This window comes from Gordionus sp. m RMFG-2023, chromosome 3 (genome assembly GCF_954871325.1).
Source record: "Gordionus sp. m RMFG-2023 chromosome 3, tfGorSpeb1-WG-v2, whole genome shotgun sequence".
In the NCBI taxonomy this organism is placed as follows: Eukaryota; Metazoa; Nematomorpha; class Gordioida; order Chordodea; family Parachordodidae; genus Gordionus; species Gordionus sp. m RMFG-2023.
In genome coordinates, this window is record NC_088777.1 from 37,562,641 (window position 1) to 37,584,552 (window position 21,912).

Here is a 21,912-nt window from a genome sequence, read left to right on the forward strand (position 1 = left end):
AAAAGACAGTGATCAAAAATTTCCAAGGGCAAAAGACCGGACACACATATAATACCCTAATTTTTAAAAAAACATTCAAACCCGTAAAAAATGAATATTTTTAAAATTAGCCCCTTTAAGCATTTAAACGAATTTCTAAAATATCTGTCTGTGATCCAATTAAAGTTTATTGCCAAGTGTAACAATATTTCAGTATTATAGCATACTGGATAAAATTTTAGAAAATTGGGAAATGAATTAAATATATTGGGGGAGATTTTATTTTTTTTGATCACGGGTGAGTCTCTCCAACAATGGGTTAAACCTGGCAACCCTGAGTCAGTATCCTTTTTATATGTCATGCTGGGGAAGTGGCTATGTGATTGGCTTGGGGGGGGGCGAGGTGTAGGACTCAGGTATGGATAAAAAATGTAATCAATCAAGGGATCTAGGCCTATAATGAATTATCCTTTACTCGATTTGTATTTTTACGAATTACAAATTATCAGATTCGAAAATTCGAATTGAATACTAATATTCCTTTAATATTATTCCTAAATAATTAAATTCAGGAAATATTTTAAAAAATTTAATTCTCGAATCGAATAATTTAAAAAATTGAATCAAAAATTGGTTTCATTATCCGTATGATATCAGATATGAATTTAAGTTTACATAGTAAATCGTAAAAATTATGTTTTGCCTTCACCTTCACATTTTATGTTTTTCTTTTTGATAATATGGTTATTTTATTTTATTTAATATAATTACTTCTTTGATTAAAAAAGAGAGAAACACTTTATTATATTCAATCAATTTTCTTGTATATACAAATTTAGCAATTAGCTTTAAAGAAAACAAAATACTTGACATTTTTAGACATTTTGACATAATTTAATTTAAAACAAAAGAATGACATAACAAAAGAAACTATAAATTAAAATAATAAAAATTATAATTATTTTGGCCAGAAGTTGATATTTTGATAAAAGGAATAATTATTATTAAATAAAAAGTTTTTTTTTTATTTCTTAATGACAATGTTTTGAAGGTAATTTAGTTTCACATTACAACGGATTCTATAAATCGTCACGTTATGTAATTTATTTTTTTACTTCTTTTTCTATCACTTAAATTTATTAAATGTTGAATTATAATATTTTTTTAAATCACAATTATATGTTAATTTTTTTATAACTGATAAAATGGAATTGTTCTGATTCCGGCTAAAATTTTAATGGACATAAAAAATAAATAAATAATTTGATTTGTAATCTCACAAAACCACTTTTTTGATAAAATTAGATTGATAAATTATACTTTTTATAGGAATATCTATGGATTTGGTATTTATATTCTATTTATGTATTCGCCTATTATAACAAACATTCTTGATCATATTAGTTAGTTATTGTTATATTTAAGGTTTAATTATATAAACCTATCCTAAATTAAACAATCACAGTTCATTCTAGAGGCACAGTCTCTTTCTTTGTATTTCTGGAACTTTTTACAAGCCCGTGGATGTTAAACAGTTAATTAATCTTTTGCTCTGTTATGCCTACTACGATGGCTATGCGATTAAATCACATAAATAAAATATATTTAAAAACGTGAATATTATATACATATAATTAAATGAGGATCAGATATTTTGTAGTATTTTAGATTTCATTTTTAAAACTTCTAAAAGTTTAAAAACAATTAATTTTTAAAAGAGATTATGGCTTTTTCCTAAGAAGAAAAGAAACTATCGGAGACCTGCAGAGGTACCATTTGCATGGCTGCCGGATTTTTAAAATTTTTCGGCCCGGGCCGGGTTTTATATTTTCAGGCCTCCTTTTTCAAAATATATTACATTTAATTTTTATAACCAATAATAGCGTTTAAAATATTTGGTTTTAGTAATTTTTTTAAATTTTAGGCCCAGCCCAGGTATTTTTAAAAAAATTTTAGACCTGGCCCGGGTATGTTTAAAGAAATTAAAAACAGTTCTCTGGAAAATGTGAAAAAAAATAAACATATAAATTTAGATTTTGTACATATCTTTTGAAAATGAAATCCAAAAAATCAAAAATTTATTAGTAAAGATGACAACACACCCTTTAATGCAATATTTTTTTTATATAATTATTTTTAGTTTTTTGGGAATATATTTTTTAACAATATATTAATCAATTTTTTATCAAGTAAAAACTAGAGATCAGATTATATATCGATTAATATATAAATCAATTTTTATTTGATATTAATCGAAAAAAATATATATTTACTAGCTTATTTTAACTCAAAATTTATTTTTCAATTTTAAAATTATCTTTCCAAAAGAGGGCGTTAAATGCATATTAATTAAAAATATCATGTTAGATAACTCGAATGATTACTGGTTAGCTTTTATCCATTAAAAAATGTTTCATTTTTGTTTTATATCGCTTAGGTGTAAAACATTACAACAAAAAATATTTAAAAAAATTGTGATTCGACCGAAATATTGCGTTGGCATTGAAAAATTATCATTTTTGTTTTATATGCGTATATTTACGTATTTCAAAAAATATTTTTAAAATATTGAGTTTGGCCGGTTGCCGAGTTAAAGCCGATCGCTTACTAAATATTTAATCGGCCATCATTGACTGTATATCCATTGAAAAATATTCAATTTGCTTTATATCGCTATAATTAGGTAATCCTAAAATATATTTTAAAAAATATTATAATTTAACCGATAACCCACTCATAGTCGAATTTAAGTATTGTTGGCGTTATTCATTGAAAAATCTTTATTTTTGGTTGATATACGTATTGTTATATGTTAAACATTATCCCAAAAATATTTTCGAAATATTGTGATTTGGTAGATTGCCGATTCAAACACGACATCTTACTAAATATCGAATATGAATCGATTCAACACAACGATCTCAATAATGCATTTAATAAATAAAAGATAAATTTATCAAATAAATTCAAACTAAAATATATTTGGTTCAATAATGACAAAAATAATTAAGACAATCGATAATACTAGCAATGTGTTCAATGAATAAAGCTATGAGGTCCCATCATATATTTAGTAAGCAGTCGTTGAGTCGACAATCGATTAAATCACAATATTTTAAATATATTTTTGGAGATAATACTTAACAAGTAATAATATAATATATATAAAAAACAAAAATGTAGATTTTTTAAATGGATAACGCCAGCAATGTAGCATTTAGTCTATGGAAGGTTATGAGTCGGTTGTCGGTCAAATCACAATATTTTAAAATTATTTTTTGAGATAATGTTTTACGCGAAATTATAGTGGTAGAAAGCAAAAAACATTTTACAATGGATAATATTGGTAAATGTGGGCCCTTCAAACCTTTAGTAAGCTTCGGTATTGTATGGTGATCGGTCAAATCTCAATATTTTTAAATATATTTTAGAATAATGTTTAACATGCAAATATACACATAGAAAACAAAACAAAAAGACGATTTTTCAATGGATAACGCTTGTAATGCAATATTTAATCATAGGGTCGGTTATGAGTTGATTATCGGTAAACACAATATTTTTAAAATATTTTTTGGGGGTAATGTTTTATACATAAAGCGATATAAAACAAAAATGAACATTTTCGGTTGGTCAATCATATTTAGTAAGCTGTCGGTATTGAGTCAGCAATCGGTTAAATCACAATATTTTAAATATATTTTTGGAGATAATACTTAACAAGTAATAATATAATATGTATAAAGAACAAAAATGTAGATTTTTTAAATGGATAACGCCAGCAATGTAGCATTTAGTCTATGGAAGGTTATGAGTCGGTTGTCGGTCAAATCACAATATTTTAAAAATATTTTTGGGATAGTGATTTATACGTAATTATCGCGATAGAAAACAAAATTGAGCATTTTCAATGGATAACACCGGCGATGCCGTATTTAGTCATCAATCGGGTTTGAATCGGCAATCGATCAAATCAAATCATGATATATAAAAAGAGTTTTGTGGTTTATGTTTTATACGTAAATATAATAGAAAACAAATTATGAGATTTTGATCAATAACGCGAGAATGCTTGCCTTATAAGTTTTTGGTTTTTTTCTATTCTAATAAATTAAATGTCAAAGAAACCTATATTTTTAATACCAATAATCATTCGTATTTCCTAATGAATTTAACGTCTTTTGGAGATATAATTATTAAATTTTAATATTAATAAATAAAATTAGATTTTTAAAAAATATTTAATCCCTAGTTTTTATAAATTTTATAATAAAAAATGAGAATGACTTTAAAGCTAATGCTACATGTTCAAGACTAATTTATAGATTGTGGTTAGTAACAACCGGGATTATAACTAATGTCATCAACATGATTATATATTATTCCTATTCTAAATTAAGATAGCCGACATAATTTTGATTAAAATTTTATTGAAAGGAGAAAATATTTGATCAATTTATTTGAATAAATTATATTATTAACATTATCTAATTACAGTATAATGGCTGAAAGCATACCATGACCAGAGTAGAGGGGGCTTGCCTTCAACAAATTTTCTGTTATGTAGAGGTTGATGATAACTAAAACTAAAGAAACACAGAAGACATATTCTTTTGTTATAATAATGATGATTTTATTTTTAAAAATATTAATGTTTAGGCTTGAGTGTCTCTTTAATGTTTGATACATCCACCAATTTGGCAAGCATATTTCCTTTACGTCGCATTGTTCGGCACAAATAAAATTAAATTATGGATTGGAAAGAGTGATGTAAGGGATTAGGATGGATATAAATAGTATATTAAAATTTAGAAATAATAAAATAATTATAATTAAAAAAATTCCATCGATACACAGCCAAAAGGTTATGAAAAAGATAAAATTTAAGAAATATGTCATTGAAACTTTTAAGAATTCCTGAAAAATATTTTATAAGGGTGTCTAAAAGAAAATAATAAAAAGATCTATTGATTGAATTGTTAATAGTGATTAGCCTTCCATGTTGAGTCTAGCTCTAGGTTTTAAGGGGGGAAGGGGTAGTGTAAAATTATTAATTTTTGAATATAAGATCGAGTTTTATGATCTCACACGTTTTATGATCTCACCCTTCATCAAATACCGAACCATTTATTTTTTACATGATTCATAAGAATTAAAAGTATAGCCTTAATTACAATTTATAATATTTAACAACATTTTATTTCAAATTTGGGTAATTAAAATGTGACAAAATTAAACTATTAAATTTAATGGTGTGGGCTAATTAAAAAACCCTGAAACATTTATGATGGTTTATTTAATCAGCTATTGCATCTAAACTATATACCCTTTTTAAAAAAATATATAAAAAAAGTGAAAAAATTATTTTTAAATTAATCATTTTATTTTTGAAATATTTATTTGTATAAATAAAATAAAATTTATTTATTTTTGTAATATTTTTTGTATAATTATAGTAAAGCAAATCTATATATAATATCCATAATATTTTATTTTTATCTTAGAATCAACTTTTTAATTTTATCTATAAGAGATGGAGTGGCAACTAGTGATCTGCATCGGGCCTAATTTATCAAATTTTTTTTTTAAAATTTACAGACACGGCCCGGCCCGAATTTATATAGAAATTAATTTTTATAATTACTCAAAAAAGACATATGTTATATGTCGTTTAGTTTCAATAAATAAAATCAAATATTTAAAATTGATAAATTTAGATATATTTTAAAAAAATTCCAAATTCCGACAAGACCTGGCCCGAATTTTTTTTAAATATTAGACCCGGGCCGGCCTGAACCAGATTATTTAAAATAGAATTAGGCACGAGCCCGGCCCGTACCCGGCACGAACTTCTCAATGTGACTTGCAACTTTCACGGGTCAAAGCAAGATAGGCGAATCAAAGTTAAATATAGGCTTTTTGTCGCAATTATACGAAAATGACTTTATTAATCTTGAGAAATGGCTTATAAATTCTTCTTAAATCAAGCAGCTAATTCCTTACATGATAATAATTTTAATATATTAAAGCCCTTCATATTCCATCCAACCAAACTCGTGTCAGTTGATATTGGATAGACTCTTGAACTTGGTCGAATTTAGAATTTTAAATTTAATTTCAAACCGGATAGGATGTCGACCATGAAAATATTTTTTTATTTTCATAAATATTTTTATGAAAATTATTTTCAAGAATAACCATAAAATTATTTAATATCATTCCAGCGCTTATATATTTTCTAATTTCTTTGAAATATATAGTAAATCTTTTCAACATTCTAATGAAAAAAATTTGAATCGGACTAGAACCTATTCCTAAAAATAAAATTTGGGATCGGACTTAAATCTTTTATAAAAAAAATACTAGGATTTAGATTGGTCGAACAAAAATTGTAAATTTTTTTTAACAGATCAGGTCGGACCTAAAAAAGTTAGTCCGATGCATAAATATTAAATGTAAATTTAAAATGTCTAATAAATAATCAACATTTAGTCGCTAAAATTAGGAAAAATTTATAAGATTTATTTTTAATATGCACGTGATGACTTCACAAAATCATTAATCATCCGAGCCCTTCCTCCCTAACTTAGACAAAAAGTAGATCATTGTATAGAAATATATAATCATTGAATATAAATTTTTATTTTCTTGGATAACTTTTTGTGCATCCTGGAATCAGGTTCATAATCTATCATTATGTACTATACTATTACTATGTGACAGGAAAAACAAATTTTATTTTGTTTAAAAATCATGAAAACTGCGATTATCACAAATTTTTTGATTTATGTGCTCCTAAAAGGAGTAGCAAGGAAGTGCTTAGGGGCTAACAGCCAAAACAACTGCCCTGAGCTGCCGAATGTTTCAAATTTTTAAGAACTGCAAAATATAAATTTATCTTTTTTTAAAATAAATCTCCTTTCCAACCCTTCACCATCATAATATTTACAATTAGTAATTAAATTTGAAATAAAAGGAAATAATATCTTTAAATTTTAATTGTAAGAATATCCATTTATTTTTTCACTATAAATAATTAATACTATAATATTTGTTTTTCTTTATTTCGATAAGCGCAAATTACTAACAATTCCGTTTAAAATTTAGAACGCTTTTTGGATATTTAAAAATTGATATCAGAACTCCTCGCTTTAACAGAGGCTATTTTGGAAATGACGTATTTTATGTGTAGCCTCCCTCAACTTGTTACTTGGTGAGAGGACGTCTATTAAATTCATTTTTTGGCATTGTACAGCATATATATCATAGACCTACAGGTCCGGCCCTAAATCCGGCTAATGTATTCGGATTGTATTTTCGTTTTTATTAAATATACCAGGGGTGGACCTAGAAATATTTCTTTAAAAAAAATCCGGGTCGGGCTTCAAAATATAAAACCCGAGCCGGGCCAAAATTTATTTTTTAAATCCAGGTAGGGCCGTGCAAACAGTACCTCTGCAGGTCTCTGATATATATTTTCTGGTTATCTTTAACTAGGCCAAATTTTTAATGATCTTTATTTCAATGTGAAACTGAATGGGAACGAAAATTAAGAAGTGCAAAAGTAATAAGAAATTTAGTTGATAATATTTATTATGACAATTCAGTGGATGTTTCAGAAACAACAAAAGACACAACAGTAGACAGAGACGGTTTTTTTGCCCAATGATTTAAGAGTTAACGATTTTAGTTATTCAATTATTTGGTACTGGCATAAAATATTTTTTAGGCAATAGGATGCAAAGTAGTATCGACTTAAAAATGCAACGAAATTTATAGAAAAATACATAAATATTTTCAGATTTATGAAATACGGCCTTAAGGATTCTTAATAATCGCAGAAGACCTCGTGATATGTTTAGAAAAAATGTTTCACAGCAATAAGGTTAAATTGAGTGGTTGAAAACTCTAAAGCGTTTTCAATGAAAAAGAGTATAAAAATTGAGTTTTTCAAGTGATCTAGCGATTATTATATAAAGGATTTCAACTTTAAATATTTTAAGAACTATTTTGACTTCTTGGTATATCTACTTTGTTAAGCACATCTGAAACTGATTTACTATATCATTGCAATAAATTAAATATCTTGCTTATGAAACAAGGTTTGGAAAGTGGCATTAGTGAATTAAATTTAATAATAAAACTAAAAATCTTAATTAATAGATTATACATGATTATCATATACATTCCTAAGTCTTAAAGTTTTTCAAAGCTTAATAATAATCATATTTATTAGATCACTCAACGAAAACTTTAATAGAAGATATTTTCATGGATTTGTAGATGGTAGACGTTTATTCATAACAAAATTTTTGCTCCCCAGGTTCATAGGATGGATGATTCGTTTTATAAATATTTATCAGTTATCTATTTAAAAAAATAATAATAGATCACTACTTAATCTTCATAAACAATTGCTATAATCAAAACTAATAATAACTATTTGTTTGTGGTTGGTTTGTGTTTAAAAAAATTTACCATCAATAACATTTGCAAATTTTTACAGTTACAAAATAATAATTACACAGTTCAAAAATAATAACACTTTTCATTAGTGTGTATCGATTTTTGCTTTGAATTGTATATATAGAATTTTTTTTTATGATAAATGATTAACAAATGTAAATATAAAAAGTTTTATCAACCATCACTACAATACAATATCAAGCTTCATCAAAAATACTTGGATTTAAGGGAATATTATATTAAAACAGTTTTTTAAAAGAGGTATTTTTTTTTAAATTAATCAAAGAACATGCATGAAAAAAATCCCCAACTCGCCAAATTTATTTCATGTCAGTATCTTAATTTTTCATAAACATTTAAATTCAACTGATTGTGGTTTACATATCATTCTACTAGGTGAATATTAAATATGAAAAATAGTTATTATTGTACATAATTTTTATTAATTAACAAGTATATAAAAATATATAAAATTATTAAATAAAAATAAATGTGATTTTTTAAATATATTATTTTTATGTAATCCAAAGGTTTTGCCCATTTCTGGAAAAATAAATTTCAAAATCATACAGTTTTTAAGAAAATAGTTAACAAAAGGTAAAATTTAATTCCATGACTAGAATTACCATTCTACTAAAATATATTACGCTATGGATTTACATTGTAGTCCCATAAAATGTAAATGATGTCACATTAAAATAAACGCATAATTATTCGAGTTTTTATTGAAAGAAGCGATTAGTATAAAATGAGGAGAGAAAGAGAAGATAAGCAGTAATATTTTCTTCAATGTGCATTCCCAAATTACCAGATAGGATATATTTAAAATTAATAAAACACACTACTAATTGTCTTTTCATTACCTATTATGTACAATATAATGAAGTTTAACACATGAAAAAGGTTTAACACTAGGTTAAAAAAAACTATACGGTCAACGGAATGGGGAAAAATACTGGCATGCTCTAAATATTTTAAAATCGGTCTAAAAATACAATGTGTTTAATTTAGCTAAAAAAAATACCAATGCACAATACGCATAACAAATATTCCCAATTAGAAAAATAAAAATTTTACCCTACGTTACTAACACATTAGGAATCTTCGACGAAGAAGCGATCCTCTTTTTAAAAATTTTAAATAAAAAACTAACAACAACAACGGAGATCCCCCAAAGAAAATTTATGCCTTATGCAAAGAATATCTATCAAGATATGAAGATCCGATTTTATCTCCATTAATCGGTTCTATACCGAACAATTTTACAATATATCTTCAATCCCCTCCCCCCGTTTTTTAATATTTTAATTCATATAATTTTTAATATTTTTAAATTTAATAAATTTATATTTTAAATATTTACCTATTATATAAAAGTTTTAATGATTTTTTTAAATATATATTTTTTTTATTATGTTAATATTTGAAATTGAAAATAAGATTGACAAAAAACAGAAGTATAAACAAATATTTGACAATATACTTTATTATACCAAATATATATTAATAATATTAAAAAACTAAAAAATATAACTTATAATTTGTCCATCTATAATGATAACCAATTTTTCAAAAATGAAAATAGTTTTTCTACTGCTTTTAAGATAATATTGTATTATTGTAGAAATATTTTCTTTATCAAATAAAAATGAAGTATTAGAATTTCGAAGAAAATGAAGCATATTATAAACTTAATATCCAGGTAAATGTATATTCTGGTGTGACCGAGGGGAGGGGCATTTCTAAAATAATATATAATAAAAATTGTTTAATTATTATAATATTATAAATATTTACAACAATGTGGTATCATTGAATGAAAATTTATTTTAATTTTTTGAGGTTGCAAAAAAAAGAATAGTACAAAATATCGCTTTAAAATAAATAGAATATGAAATTTGAATAAAAAATATATTCAAAAGGTATTTTGAAAATTCGCTTTAGATATATCGTCAAATTATATGCTAAATATAGTTTTGCCCATAGTTTGTTTTAGATATAGACTCTTAATATAATATTTATATTAACATTATTAAACCACATAAAATAACGCAAAAGGTAGAGTCCTATAGGATCAGCTGTATTCGCCCCTTTTTGTCTGATTGCTTATCACAATTATAAATGATTTTAATAAAATAAGAAAAATTTAAAATATCATGAATCATATTTTGTAATAAATAGAAGAAAATATAAACATTCTTAAATTATCAAGTTATTAATATTTATATATAGTGCTCTGTATGAATTGCAAAATATTATATTCCAAATATTAGCAAAAAGATATAATTAATTAAAATATTTATTTTTTGTATAATATTTTATCTTACAAAAATTTAGTTTATTTACCTACATTTTTAAATCTTAAACAATGATGGATATGCAAAAAGCCAGTACGACAATATGAAACTTCGACAATAAACTGTAAAATCATTTTTTGGATCCAGAAGAGCCTATTTTGTATGCCCTTGGAGAAATATCAGAATCACCTGAAACACATATTTCACCTGATGAAAGATGGGTTACTTTTTGAGGAAAAGTAACAACTTTCATTACTTGTACCAAAAGGTAACGAGTAACGCGTTTCTAGTGACGATAATGCAAAAGGTATACTTTTAAAATTTTATTTATAAATCTGTAATAATCTTTTTTTAAATTTTATATGCCGAGTTTTTAATTCAGATCTACCACCCAATATTGGATTATGCTAAAAGGTGCCAAGTGAACATATAGCAATACATATAGCAATTTGCTAAAAAAAACGACTGAATTTATTTATAATATAGTAAGAGTATTTGTCGTTTCAGTTGTACTATATATCATACCCAGTAACGTGCAACCAATAGTTAGTTTCAAAAAAATTACACGGTTCTTACTGGATTACTTAGATTTGAACTTACAGGCTTTTTAGAAAGTTTTTCATTTTTATTTTATTTGTTAGAATTTATGTCGTTGAATTTTTTTACAGTCAAGATTATTAATCGAATGAATATTTAATCAATCAAGGTATGTGAATGTATACTCTTTAATATTATAATTGATTTTATATAGAATATATGTTATTAGTATAATATTCCTTCAGGTGAAGGTGATTTAACTCTTCTCTGGCATGTTGAGCACTAAGTACTCATGCTTATATAATCAAAATTTTGTAAATCAATTGTTGTTAAAAATAAATAAAAAACGATTACATGAGGAAAAAATAAATAACAATATAATTTATTAAAATTTTTAAGTTACTTTTTTTAAATGGCGAGTATCATGTTCCTATTTTACAAAATAACGCGTAACGGTAAACCGATCATTTTGCCGGAAGAGAACAATTAACGGCAACGTGTTTTTTTCAGCTCGTTTCTTTTTTGAAGTAATTTACAGCACTACTTAAATATAATGCACAGTTTGTTAAAAGAGTTACTCCTGAAGCGCAGTTACTTTTTCTTAAAAACACCTAAAACACCGCTATCGTGAGCGGGATCTAGCTATGTTGAATAGAATATAATATAAATTTGTTTAAAATTATGCTGAGTTACTTACTGAGTTAAATAATATTTTTAATCCATTTTATAAATTCAAATTTTAAAACTTAAAAACTATATAAGACGATATCGTATTATTTTTTATCAATTGCAGAAGATATTAAAATAGATAAAATAAAATTTCCATTTCCATCCTACAAAAAATATTTTTCTCTTCTAGAAGATATGCAATGTTTGAGGATTGGATGAAGATTTTCAACTTGTGGATATCGTTGATATCCTGATAAGAGCAGAAAATTAGGATTTTTGACCACAGCTTTCACGCTGTGCCTGCCACAATAACCATTTAATGACCAAAGCTGTGCCTGCCACAATAACCATTTAATGACAAAAGTTGATGCGGAGATAGCTTTAGTAGAAGATTTAAAATAATAACCCAAAACTCATCCAAAAGTGAGTTTTTATGAGAAAAATAAAATATGTCTATGAAATATAGCTGATAATATAATTAAAAAATTGGGAAGATTAAGATCCTTAAAGGTGAGATTCATAAGAATCTAGGTTTTTATATCTCCAATCAATCAAGTTCAAACATTTTTAATATAATAAACACATTTTATTCTTCTTAGCATTCACCGATTACCAAATATCAATAAAATATAAATTGATAAAAATGACCAATAAAAAAATAAAATGCTCTATTTTATAGACTTTAGTATGTTATCTTTGGAACTTATTTCCATTCAAACACTTTAAAAGGCTCTTTACCAAAAAATTTTTATCCTAAGAACCAAATACCATATTAGTAATATCTCAAGGGGTTGGGCATCAAAATGAAAAAGCGAGAAAATGTTTATAAAAAAAGAAGTTAAAACAGTTGATAACATTATTACATAATACTTATATATTTTTTAAAATTTCAGAATCATATATAAATATAATATAATATTTTTATAATAGAAAGGTTATAATTTAAAATAATATGAAAGTATAGTAAATATAAAATTTAAATCAATCGATGATCACAGTGGGGAAAATAAATATAAAAATATTGGAAAAAGGAGATTTTGGAATCTTTCAAATGAGGTCATGAACATTGTTTAAAATAAATGCTATTTATGAATATAATATCTATAAATAAATATTTATAGTTATTACTATATTTATTATATCTTAATACCTAGAACTTTTGTTTCGACTCTTAATTTAAAATCGATAATTTATTGATTTTGTAAAGGAACTTATCAAATATTTTTTTAAAAGAAAACTCGTAAAAGAATAAAGTCCAAAATTTTGGAGTTAATATTATTTTTTGGTTATTTAATAAAAAGTAGGAACTCGCATGAACCTCATCGTTTATAATCAGATTTCTAAATAATATAATTTTTAATAAAAAAAAACTTTAACACTAGTCTTGTACTCAAAAATAATATTTTTCTTTACCCATCTTATTATTTGTAAATCCTAGATTTGGAATCAATTATTTTGAATCATAATCTAAATTGAAAATTTAGAAAGTAATCTCCTGGTTCAGGGTTCATTTTACTGTATATATTGAATGCTTACTTATAGTTTTGATTAATCTTGTTAATCTCATACATTTAAATGGAGAAATCACTTTTAAGATCATTTTAAAATATTTACATTTCTTTATAGTGATTTTAAAGTAAAGAGCTACCTTTGTATTTGTATATGATATAGCAGCACTATTTAAAAATAAAATAACGATAGAGGTAGTAGCTAAAGCACACTACTTTTTTTGAGAAATCAAATTATAATGATTTAATTTTAATTTTAAAATTTAAACAATAAAATTTAGAAATAAATTTAATATAGAATAGAATATTTAAATTTTTTATTAAGTTCGTTGTTGGTAGTTTTATTTTATACTAATGTCAAATTTAAGATATTCTTTCAGGCATAGCCCTTATAATCACTTTTGTTTCAGTTAAATGAGTTTGGTCAAAATCGAGTAAGTTTAACCTTATTTGGCCAAGAGTATATTTAGAGCTTTTTTTAAAATGCCGAATAATTGGTTAAAGATTCGAATCCAATCCTAAATTTTCGAAATAGGCCTGAGTCATCAGAATTTTTTATTAAAATGTTAATGATATTTCAACGAATTTGAGAAAACTATTAGAGAAGTTAGTGTCCTGGATCGAATTATTACTAATCAGCCGGCTAATTTCGACAAAATAGTCTTAAAAGTAAAACAAAAAAGCAAAAGATAACAATGCCATCAAATACATAAAACAAACAAAAATAGGGTGTCACTTTTCAACCTAAGTCAAACAACATTAAGTGATAAAATTAAAGTGAACCAAGACATAGTTTAAAGGATAATAAATAATTATGTCGGTTATTTTTGAAATGAATATTCATAGAAACATTTATAAAAAATAATAATAATTTGAAATCGATATAGATAATCTATTCGGATTGGCCTTTGCAAGGCTTTAATTCGCATGCATAATATCTGATTTATATCAGCTGCTTATTTTCGAATCCCTGGTTAAATCTGACGAATCCAGTATTATAAAAGTATGAGAACAAGATTTTAAAAAAGGAATATCGAAGAATGCATTTTTTTTTAAATCTGCGCCTTCCCAAAGCCCTCCAGGCAAACAATTTCTTGTTACGGCCCTATCTGAATATAATTTTATAATTCAGGTTGAAGCAGAATACAATAAAAAAAAGTATAATTAAAAGAAAAATAAATCAATCTCTATAATTCATATTCACAAGGCTAATTATATAAACTTCATGAGGTACCCTCAATTCCAGAAGATCATTATTTTTAAACACGTTGATTTTGATTTATTAATTATATTTATATATGTCGTATTTGGGATAAGGAATTCACGGGGATTTGGAAACTCCCATTTTAAATCATTTATGAGGGAAAATTTTTAAATTATTAAAAACGGATCTAAATGGAAATGATGTGTGGAGTACTTGCATTGTTTTGTGAATTTCAGACAATTTTGCTTGAATTTTTGAACCACTTCTTATTTTATAGTAATAATTTTTATATATTTTTCATATAAATTTTTTTTAAAAAATACACAAAATTTATGGCAAATTATTTGATATTCAGTGCGTGCGCTCTCGTCATGTTGCATACATTTCCGATGAAATCTAGTAGTTCAACTTTAATCGCCCTCGATAACTTATTTAGAATTAAGGAAATCGGAATTCCCATAAATTCCCAATATGAAATATCGAATTAGTGTTGTTAAACGGTCCGATCTGGGTCGATTTTTAAAATGGCCCGATTAAGATTTTAGCCAAAATAATTAGGCCACGAGATTTAACAAATATAGGTCCAAACCTATCTGCCATTTATTGTTTTGGCTAAAATCGCCGTTTTTAAAAATCGACCAAATCGGGCCTTAACAACACTATATCGAATTTATATTTTTTTAAATAATCATAAAAAAGTTTTAATATAATTAATAATTATCAGAGACCTGCATACCCGTCCCTAATTTTTTTAAATAAACCTTGGCCGGGTCTGAAAATTTTTTTAAAAAGCAGGCCGCCTATTTTTTAAAACCAAATAATTTAAATCGCCATTATTAGCTATAAAATTTAAAAATAAATAAAATATATTTTAAAAAAATCCGGGCGGAGTCTAAAAAATTTTTTAAAAAAAAAAATCCGGGTCGGGCCTGAAAAATAAAACCTGGGCCGGTCGAGCCGAAAAAAATGGTACCTCTGCAGGTCTCTGATAATTATATTATATACACTATATTTTTAGTATGTTATAATAATAATTATTTATTTTTAAATGTTTTTATGCAAAATGTAAAACAAATAATATAATTTATAAGTAATTTAATTAATCAGGTTGAAGGAAAAAAAACAATAAAAAGTATAATTAAAATTTTTAAAAAATCGATCTATACTATACATAATTATATATTACTAAGTTTATAAGTAATTATGTAATTAATCAGGTTGTTTAATTAAACTAACATGTTAAACAAATAAGGTCGCATGATATATTTATAATAAAAAAAATTAAATCGCTTCTTACTAAATTTCTTCTTATGTAATTTTATACTATTATATGAATAAGAATAAGAATAAGAATAAGAATAAGAATAAGAATAAGAATAAGAATAAGAATAAGATGGGTGGAATCGCAAATTATTCTTCTATAAATAATAGAGCCTTGGTCCGATTCGATTTAAATTTAAAAAAATTCTTTTATGAAATAGGTCGGATCCAATTTTTTTTTTATTGGACCGAAGAAATACCATATTTCAAGGAAATTGAAAAATTATAAGCGTTGAAGAACGATAAATAATTTTTTAAAAATATTTGGAAAATAGAATGAAATACAATTTTTGTCAATATCAAGGTCCGATCCGAAATAAAAGACCCGAGTTTGGCCGGATCGGATTGGATTAGCATCTATCCTATAGGGCTCTAGTAAATTTTCGTAAAATGATGTTATTGTTAAATAATATATTTTTTTTCTTTACTAATTATAAAATTATTTTTAATTTGAAGTCAAAAAAAATATTATGGTAAATTTCATGGCAAATTAGCAAGAGTTTCAACCTAACTACCTCCGATTTTTCTAAAATTTTTACTAAAATTTGCATATATTATAACTAAGAAAAATGTTAAATTTTAGCCTCCGACTCCGAACAGCGGCTAAGATAAAATGAGACATTTAGTGCAAAATGCACTCCTTTATTGATATCTTTGGATAAAATTAAAATAGAATTTAAATTTCCTTAAATAGCCCAATGGTATAAATTGTTAAACATTTAAATGTCAAAAACCGGAAATAGACTTCCATGATAGATCTTTGAATCAAATCGGCATTTATTTTCTCTCAAATTATTTTTATTTATAAATATGCAAAATCTCAAGTTGGGCCGAGAACTTTAGGAGATATGGCATTTTAATTTTATTTTTCATCATAATATCTATAAATTATATTTTAAAAAATGTTAATTATTTTCAAATTTGATTCATTAATTACAATTTTATTTTAAAAGATTTGAGATGATTACAATTGATTATTCATTATTAAAACTATCTTTATTTTTATTTATAAACTAAAAATTATAATGTTAAACAAATTATGATATGACTAATAATTTACCAAAAAATATTTAGTTGCTAGTTATGTTTTATTTTACATAAAGTAGTGGCATATACATTGGTCATCGTTTGTTTCTATCATTTAGGCGTAAAAATTTTTATTATTTAAGCGTTCTAAACATTTATACATACCTAGCGACTCCACTGATTTGATAGGAAAATAAATGTTTCAAAATGTCGTAAATTTAGTTTAAAAATTTTTTGCCTCGAAATTTGTAATAGATTAATTTTTTTTAATCAAATTTCTAACTCTCTATTCTCCCCCCCCCCCTCATAAGGTAAGACCGAACAATAAATGTCATAATGGTAATATTTTAAAAATTAACAAGTGGGTGTGTGTAAAACCCGACTCAACCCTAATACCCTATATTCTGATAAGACACGTGAGTTGAGTTGATCTGTTAAAGTCTGAGGAAAATTTATTTGGGCCGGGTCGGACCGGCAAATTTAATAAATTCTGATATTTCATAGAAGTGATAATCCATAAAGTATAGTGTTTTTTAATAACCCTTCCCCAATATTACAAATAGTTGTTTATTTTGGTGTTCAACAACATATATTTCAGTTTAGCCCCTGTATTTAAAAAATATTTAAAAATTACTGGGCAACTTTAATAATAAACTGAAACCGGACAAGGAAAAATCTATCTTCTACCGGGCCGGGTTGTATGGCTAAAAAAATTTATATTTGCAGAACTTAAGTATCAGGTCGGTATAAAAAAAGATTAGATGAGTCGAATTGTGTTTGGAAATATTTTTATTATAATTTGAATCTAATCAGGGATATCTATAAATCATGGATTGATTGTAGGGGAGCTTATGCATGTAGGGTGCAAGAGAACGTCAGCTCTCTCCATTTATAATATAAACTATAATTGTATAAGAATGTAAATTTGAACCTAATCGAATATTATACATACTTCATGAACTAAAAAAGATTTAGAAAATATTTAAAATTTAAATTCTTTATAGAGGAAAATGGTATTCTAAATATAAATGAAAACTATATCATTAATATTTATAATTGAAGTTTAAATTCCTAATAAGTAGGTTTTAAGAATAAACACCCTATTTTAATTTGACAATTTTTCAGAATTATAACATATGAATATGGCATTTATAAAATTAGAGGACATGGGGGACTATTTTCATATATATATATTCTTTATTTTGATTAGCAAATAATTTTAAATGAATAAATGAATATTTATTAATCTTAAATATTAATTTTTATTATATTATATATACTTTAGACTTTTCACTTAAATTTGATATTTAAAAAAATTCCTAAAATTTCTAAAATCCCTAAATTTAATTCGAATTATGATATTATCAGTAAGTTAATACACTTTAAAGCCTATAGTGTTAAATCAATATTTTAAAAAGATTAATTTTATGTTCGAACCCTTATTTTTTTGGTATACCAACTATAACCTATTGCTAAACCCAGGTAATGATATATAGCGATGAAGGTCATATTGAAATTTTCTAAACAATGACTAAATTATATTAAAATGCAATAAGACCCATTTTTATTTAATATATAATGGTGGAATCGCGCAGTTGCTTCCACCACTTAGTTGACTTTAGAAAAAAACCTGGTCATTGCTGAATTCGAACCTAGTCAAGGTACGACGCTGTCTAATATTTTAATAAGACAGATAAAAAAAATCAATAACGTAAAAGCTTTGCATCATTACTCGTTATACGAATGTATACACCCATCAGAGTACAGGAAAGTAGGTCCAAAATAAAAATAAATCTGATTAACTATTCAAAAAAGCATAGTTTCTATAAAATATATATATTAAATATTTCAAATAGTCTATACCTTGAGAATTCAGAATATGTTTTATATATCCAGATCATCTTTATATTAATAAATTTATTTTGTTTTAAACAAAAACAGAGCCATCCTGCCCCTATCTTCTTCCTATATTATTTTACAATTTTATTCATTTTCGATTATTTCTTATAACATAAAAAAGAAATAGCTGTTAGGGTAAATTTTTTAAATATTTTTTAAGTAGGAAATATGGATTTAACTTTATGTTCGGTTTGGATCAGGTCGGGAGAATTATTTTTAAAAAATTTTTAGCTTGCGGGTTGGTAAAATAATTCTCTTTTTACGGGACAGGACAAAAAATGTGCTTTTGCAGGTCTCTAGCTCAACTATGTCTTAGTACACATGAGTACGAATCGAAATATTAGATCTTGTCAGCTGATCTAAGAACAAAACTAACGGAATATTAAGAAAAATGAAGAAAAAAACCTCTTTTTTTATCACCGTGTCCTTTTTCAGAAACATGGTGACACAAAATATAGTATCCATTTTTAATTTAAATTACATAACGAAAAAACAATTATTTAAAAATAAGAGTCATATATATGAAAAAAGAGGACAATTATGCCCAAATACAAAAATTTTCGTATTTTATTTATTAATGTTAAAGTCTCTGTTTCCTATAATGATATTAAAAAATGGATCTTCCTTACTGGTCTTTTGAACTTGTTCTCTCGAAAAATTAGAAAAATTAACATACTTTATTGCTTAACGAACATTTCATTTCTAATTAAATTTTTTATATATTCTGGAGATTATCTAATAAGTCTCAAAATATTTGGAAGCATTTCAAAATTTTCACCAATTAAAATAATATAATTATCTATATATATATTATATATATAAATCTTATTATACCTGACTCATAATAGGTTTATTTTAAATGACCGAATATTTCTTGCTTCCTTTTAGTAAAATTTTAGAATATTTCTTGCTTCCTTTTAGTCTTTTAGTAAAATTTTAGAATATTTTTTAATTATTAAAATTTTCGTAGTTATTTATAATAATAACTTTATGACTTAAAAGGAGTAACTGGAAAAAACTAAAAAATAAAATAAAATGATAATAACAACAGATAAAATCTATATATTTTATTGGTTTTTCTTAAATTTTTAGAAATATTTATGTGTAATTTTTTTTAATTATTTTATGTTATAATGATTTATTTATGTCTATCTATAGCTATTATATTTTATAATTTTATTTAAAAACATATAGAATCTTTAAAAAAAATTATGTAGCTTGATGGAAATTAGAATTCATTTTTAATCCGCATAAAATATTAATATTTTTTTTTAAATAAATAAATAAATTACACCCCCTTCTAAAATTAGATTTTGAATAAATTGTCTGATTTGACAATAATTTTAAATTTCCTTCAACGTAGATAGTTTAATGCATATTTTAAAAATATTTCTTGTTTTGTTTGCCTTTTTTCTCTCTTTAAAGTTCGACACCTAGCTTAGAATTCGCTATAAAGTTTGCATAGTTTTATATTACCAAAAAAAAATATATAAAAATATATTTTATAATCAATGTCATTAAACATAAAAAAACCACTTTAATTTAATGTAATCAATTTTGCGTATAATGAGTGTATAAAAATATTTAATATTTTGATTATTTTAATAATTTCCATTTTTTTTTCAATCAAGCACTCGGAAGACAAGTATTACATTGTAGAATAAAATCTTGGTTAAATTACAAAGGTCCATTGGCGTACGCAGAGGGGGGGGGCAGGGGGACATTCCCCCCTCCCCCCAAAGCTAAAAAATGCAGATGCCGGATATATTTTTTAAAAATATTATTGTTTATATTAATTTATATTTGTTAATATTTATTCGTATCTCATATTAAATATATATTTAATTACATTTATTATCACATTTATCTACTAAGTTATTTTATCAATTAATTTCGATTTCAAGTTTTCCGGCGTAATATTTACTTATTATTTTCAAATTTATAGTGGCGTAATATTTATCTACCATTTTCAAATTTCTAGTCAAATAATAATTATTTCTGAAACTTCTTGTCCAACAGGGAAAAAGAAATTGCAACCTTGTCCAACAAGATAGAGTCTCTGCCATCGCAGTAACAGCTTTTAAGGAGTTAGAAGAGCCAATTATTTGCTATTACTGAAATATCACAATGGCCTGAAAGAAATATTTCCTCAGAAGCAAGAAAATTATTGGATTCAATGCTTTTTTTCTCATTAAAATGTATTATTTAATTATACAACTATTTTATGTATTACTTTTCAAAAACATGACATTGACTTGATTAAGAAGACGAGAATAGCGGAGAGCCTTTTATCAGAACTCAAGGAAATTAGGGCTAATGTTGATGAAGAATTTCATATTTTATATTTTATTGTAGAGTCAAAAGCAGGGCTATACGTGTTTAATATTTGTCTCCCTCGACTTGTAGCAAGGCAAGCTCATCGTTAAAACATTAATATAGGATCAGTAGAAGAGTATATCTTAAATACAGATACATTTATAACCCAAATAAATGAATTTTTAATTCATCATGCAGCACTTACTAATCTGCAAATATTACTTACACAAAAGCCTTCCCAACCTTTTTCAGATGGTGATAGAAAAAAAAATACTTGTTAGATTTTTATTATGAAGATGTTAAAGTATCTTATGATGCCTTACTAGCTGAATAACTATGTTTACAAGATTTATTATGCTTGATATAGTCTCAAAAAATGCTATGGATGCTCTGCATTATTTCAAACACATTTTAGATTAAATTCCCAATGTATTAAAAGGGTTTATAAACTCTTCCCATTAACTAATGAGAGAACATTCTCTTTTTAAGAAGAATAACAGAGGCCTGCAGAAGTATTATTTGCAGGGCACGGCCCGGATTTTTTTAAAGATTTTTTACGGCCTGGCCTGGGTTTTTTTTTAAACAGGCCAGGCCCAGCTTTTTTTAAAAAATTTTTAAGCCAGACTCGGCTTTTTTTAAAAAAATTTCAGGCCCGGCCCGGCTTTTTTTAAAAAAAATTTTCAGGCCCGGC

At 25.2% G+C, this 21,912-nt stretch overlaps 1 protein-coding gene across 3 annotated transcripts in view; it reads right to left on the reverse strand.

The window, feature by feature from the left end:
- Positions 1–21,912, reverse strand: part of LOC135927332 (aquaporin-8-like) — a 69,852-nt gene that overhangs the window by 21,702 nt on the left and 26,238 nt on the right. The window contains exon 1 of one of the 3 annotated variants that reach the window (XM_065463298.1): positions 19,740–19,852. The exons of the other annotated variants lie outside the window; for them this stretch is intronic. Within the exon in view, the coding sequence (XP_065319370.1) occupies positions 19,740–19,748 (9 nt within the window). The 5' untranslated portion in view covers positions 19,749–19,852. Of the gene's footprint in view, positions 1–19,739; positions 19,853–21,912 lie in introns of those variants that run through there. 3 annotated transcript variants of the gene reach the window in all.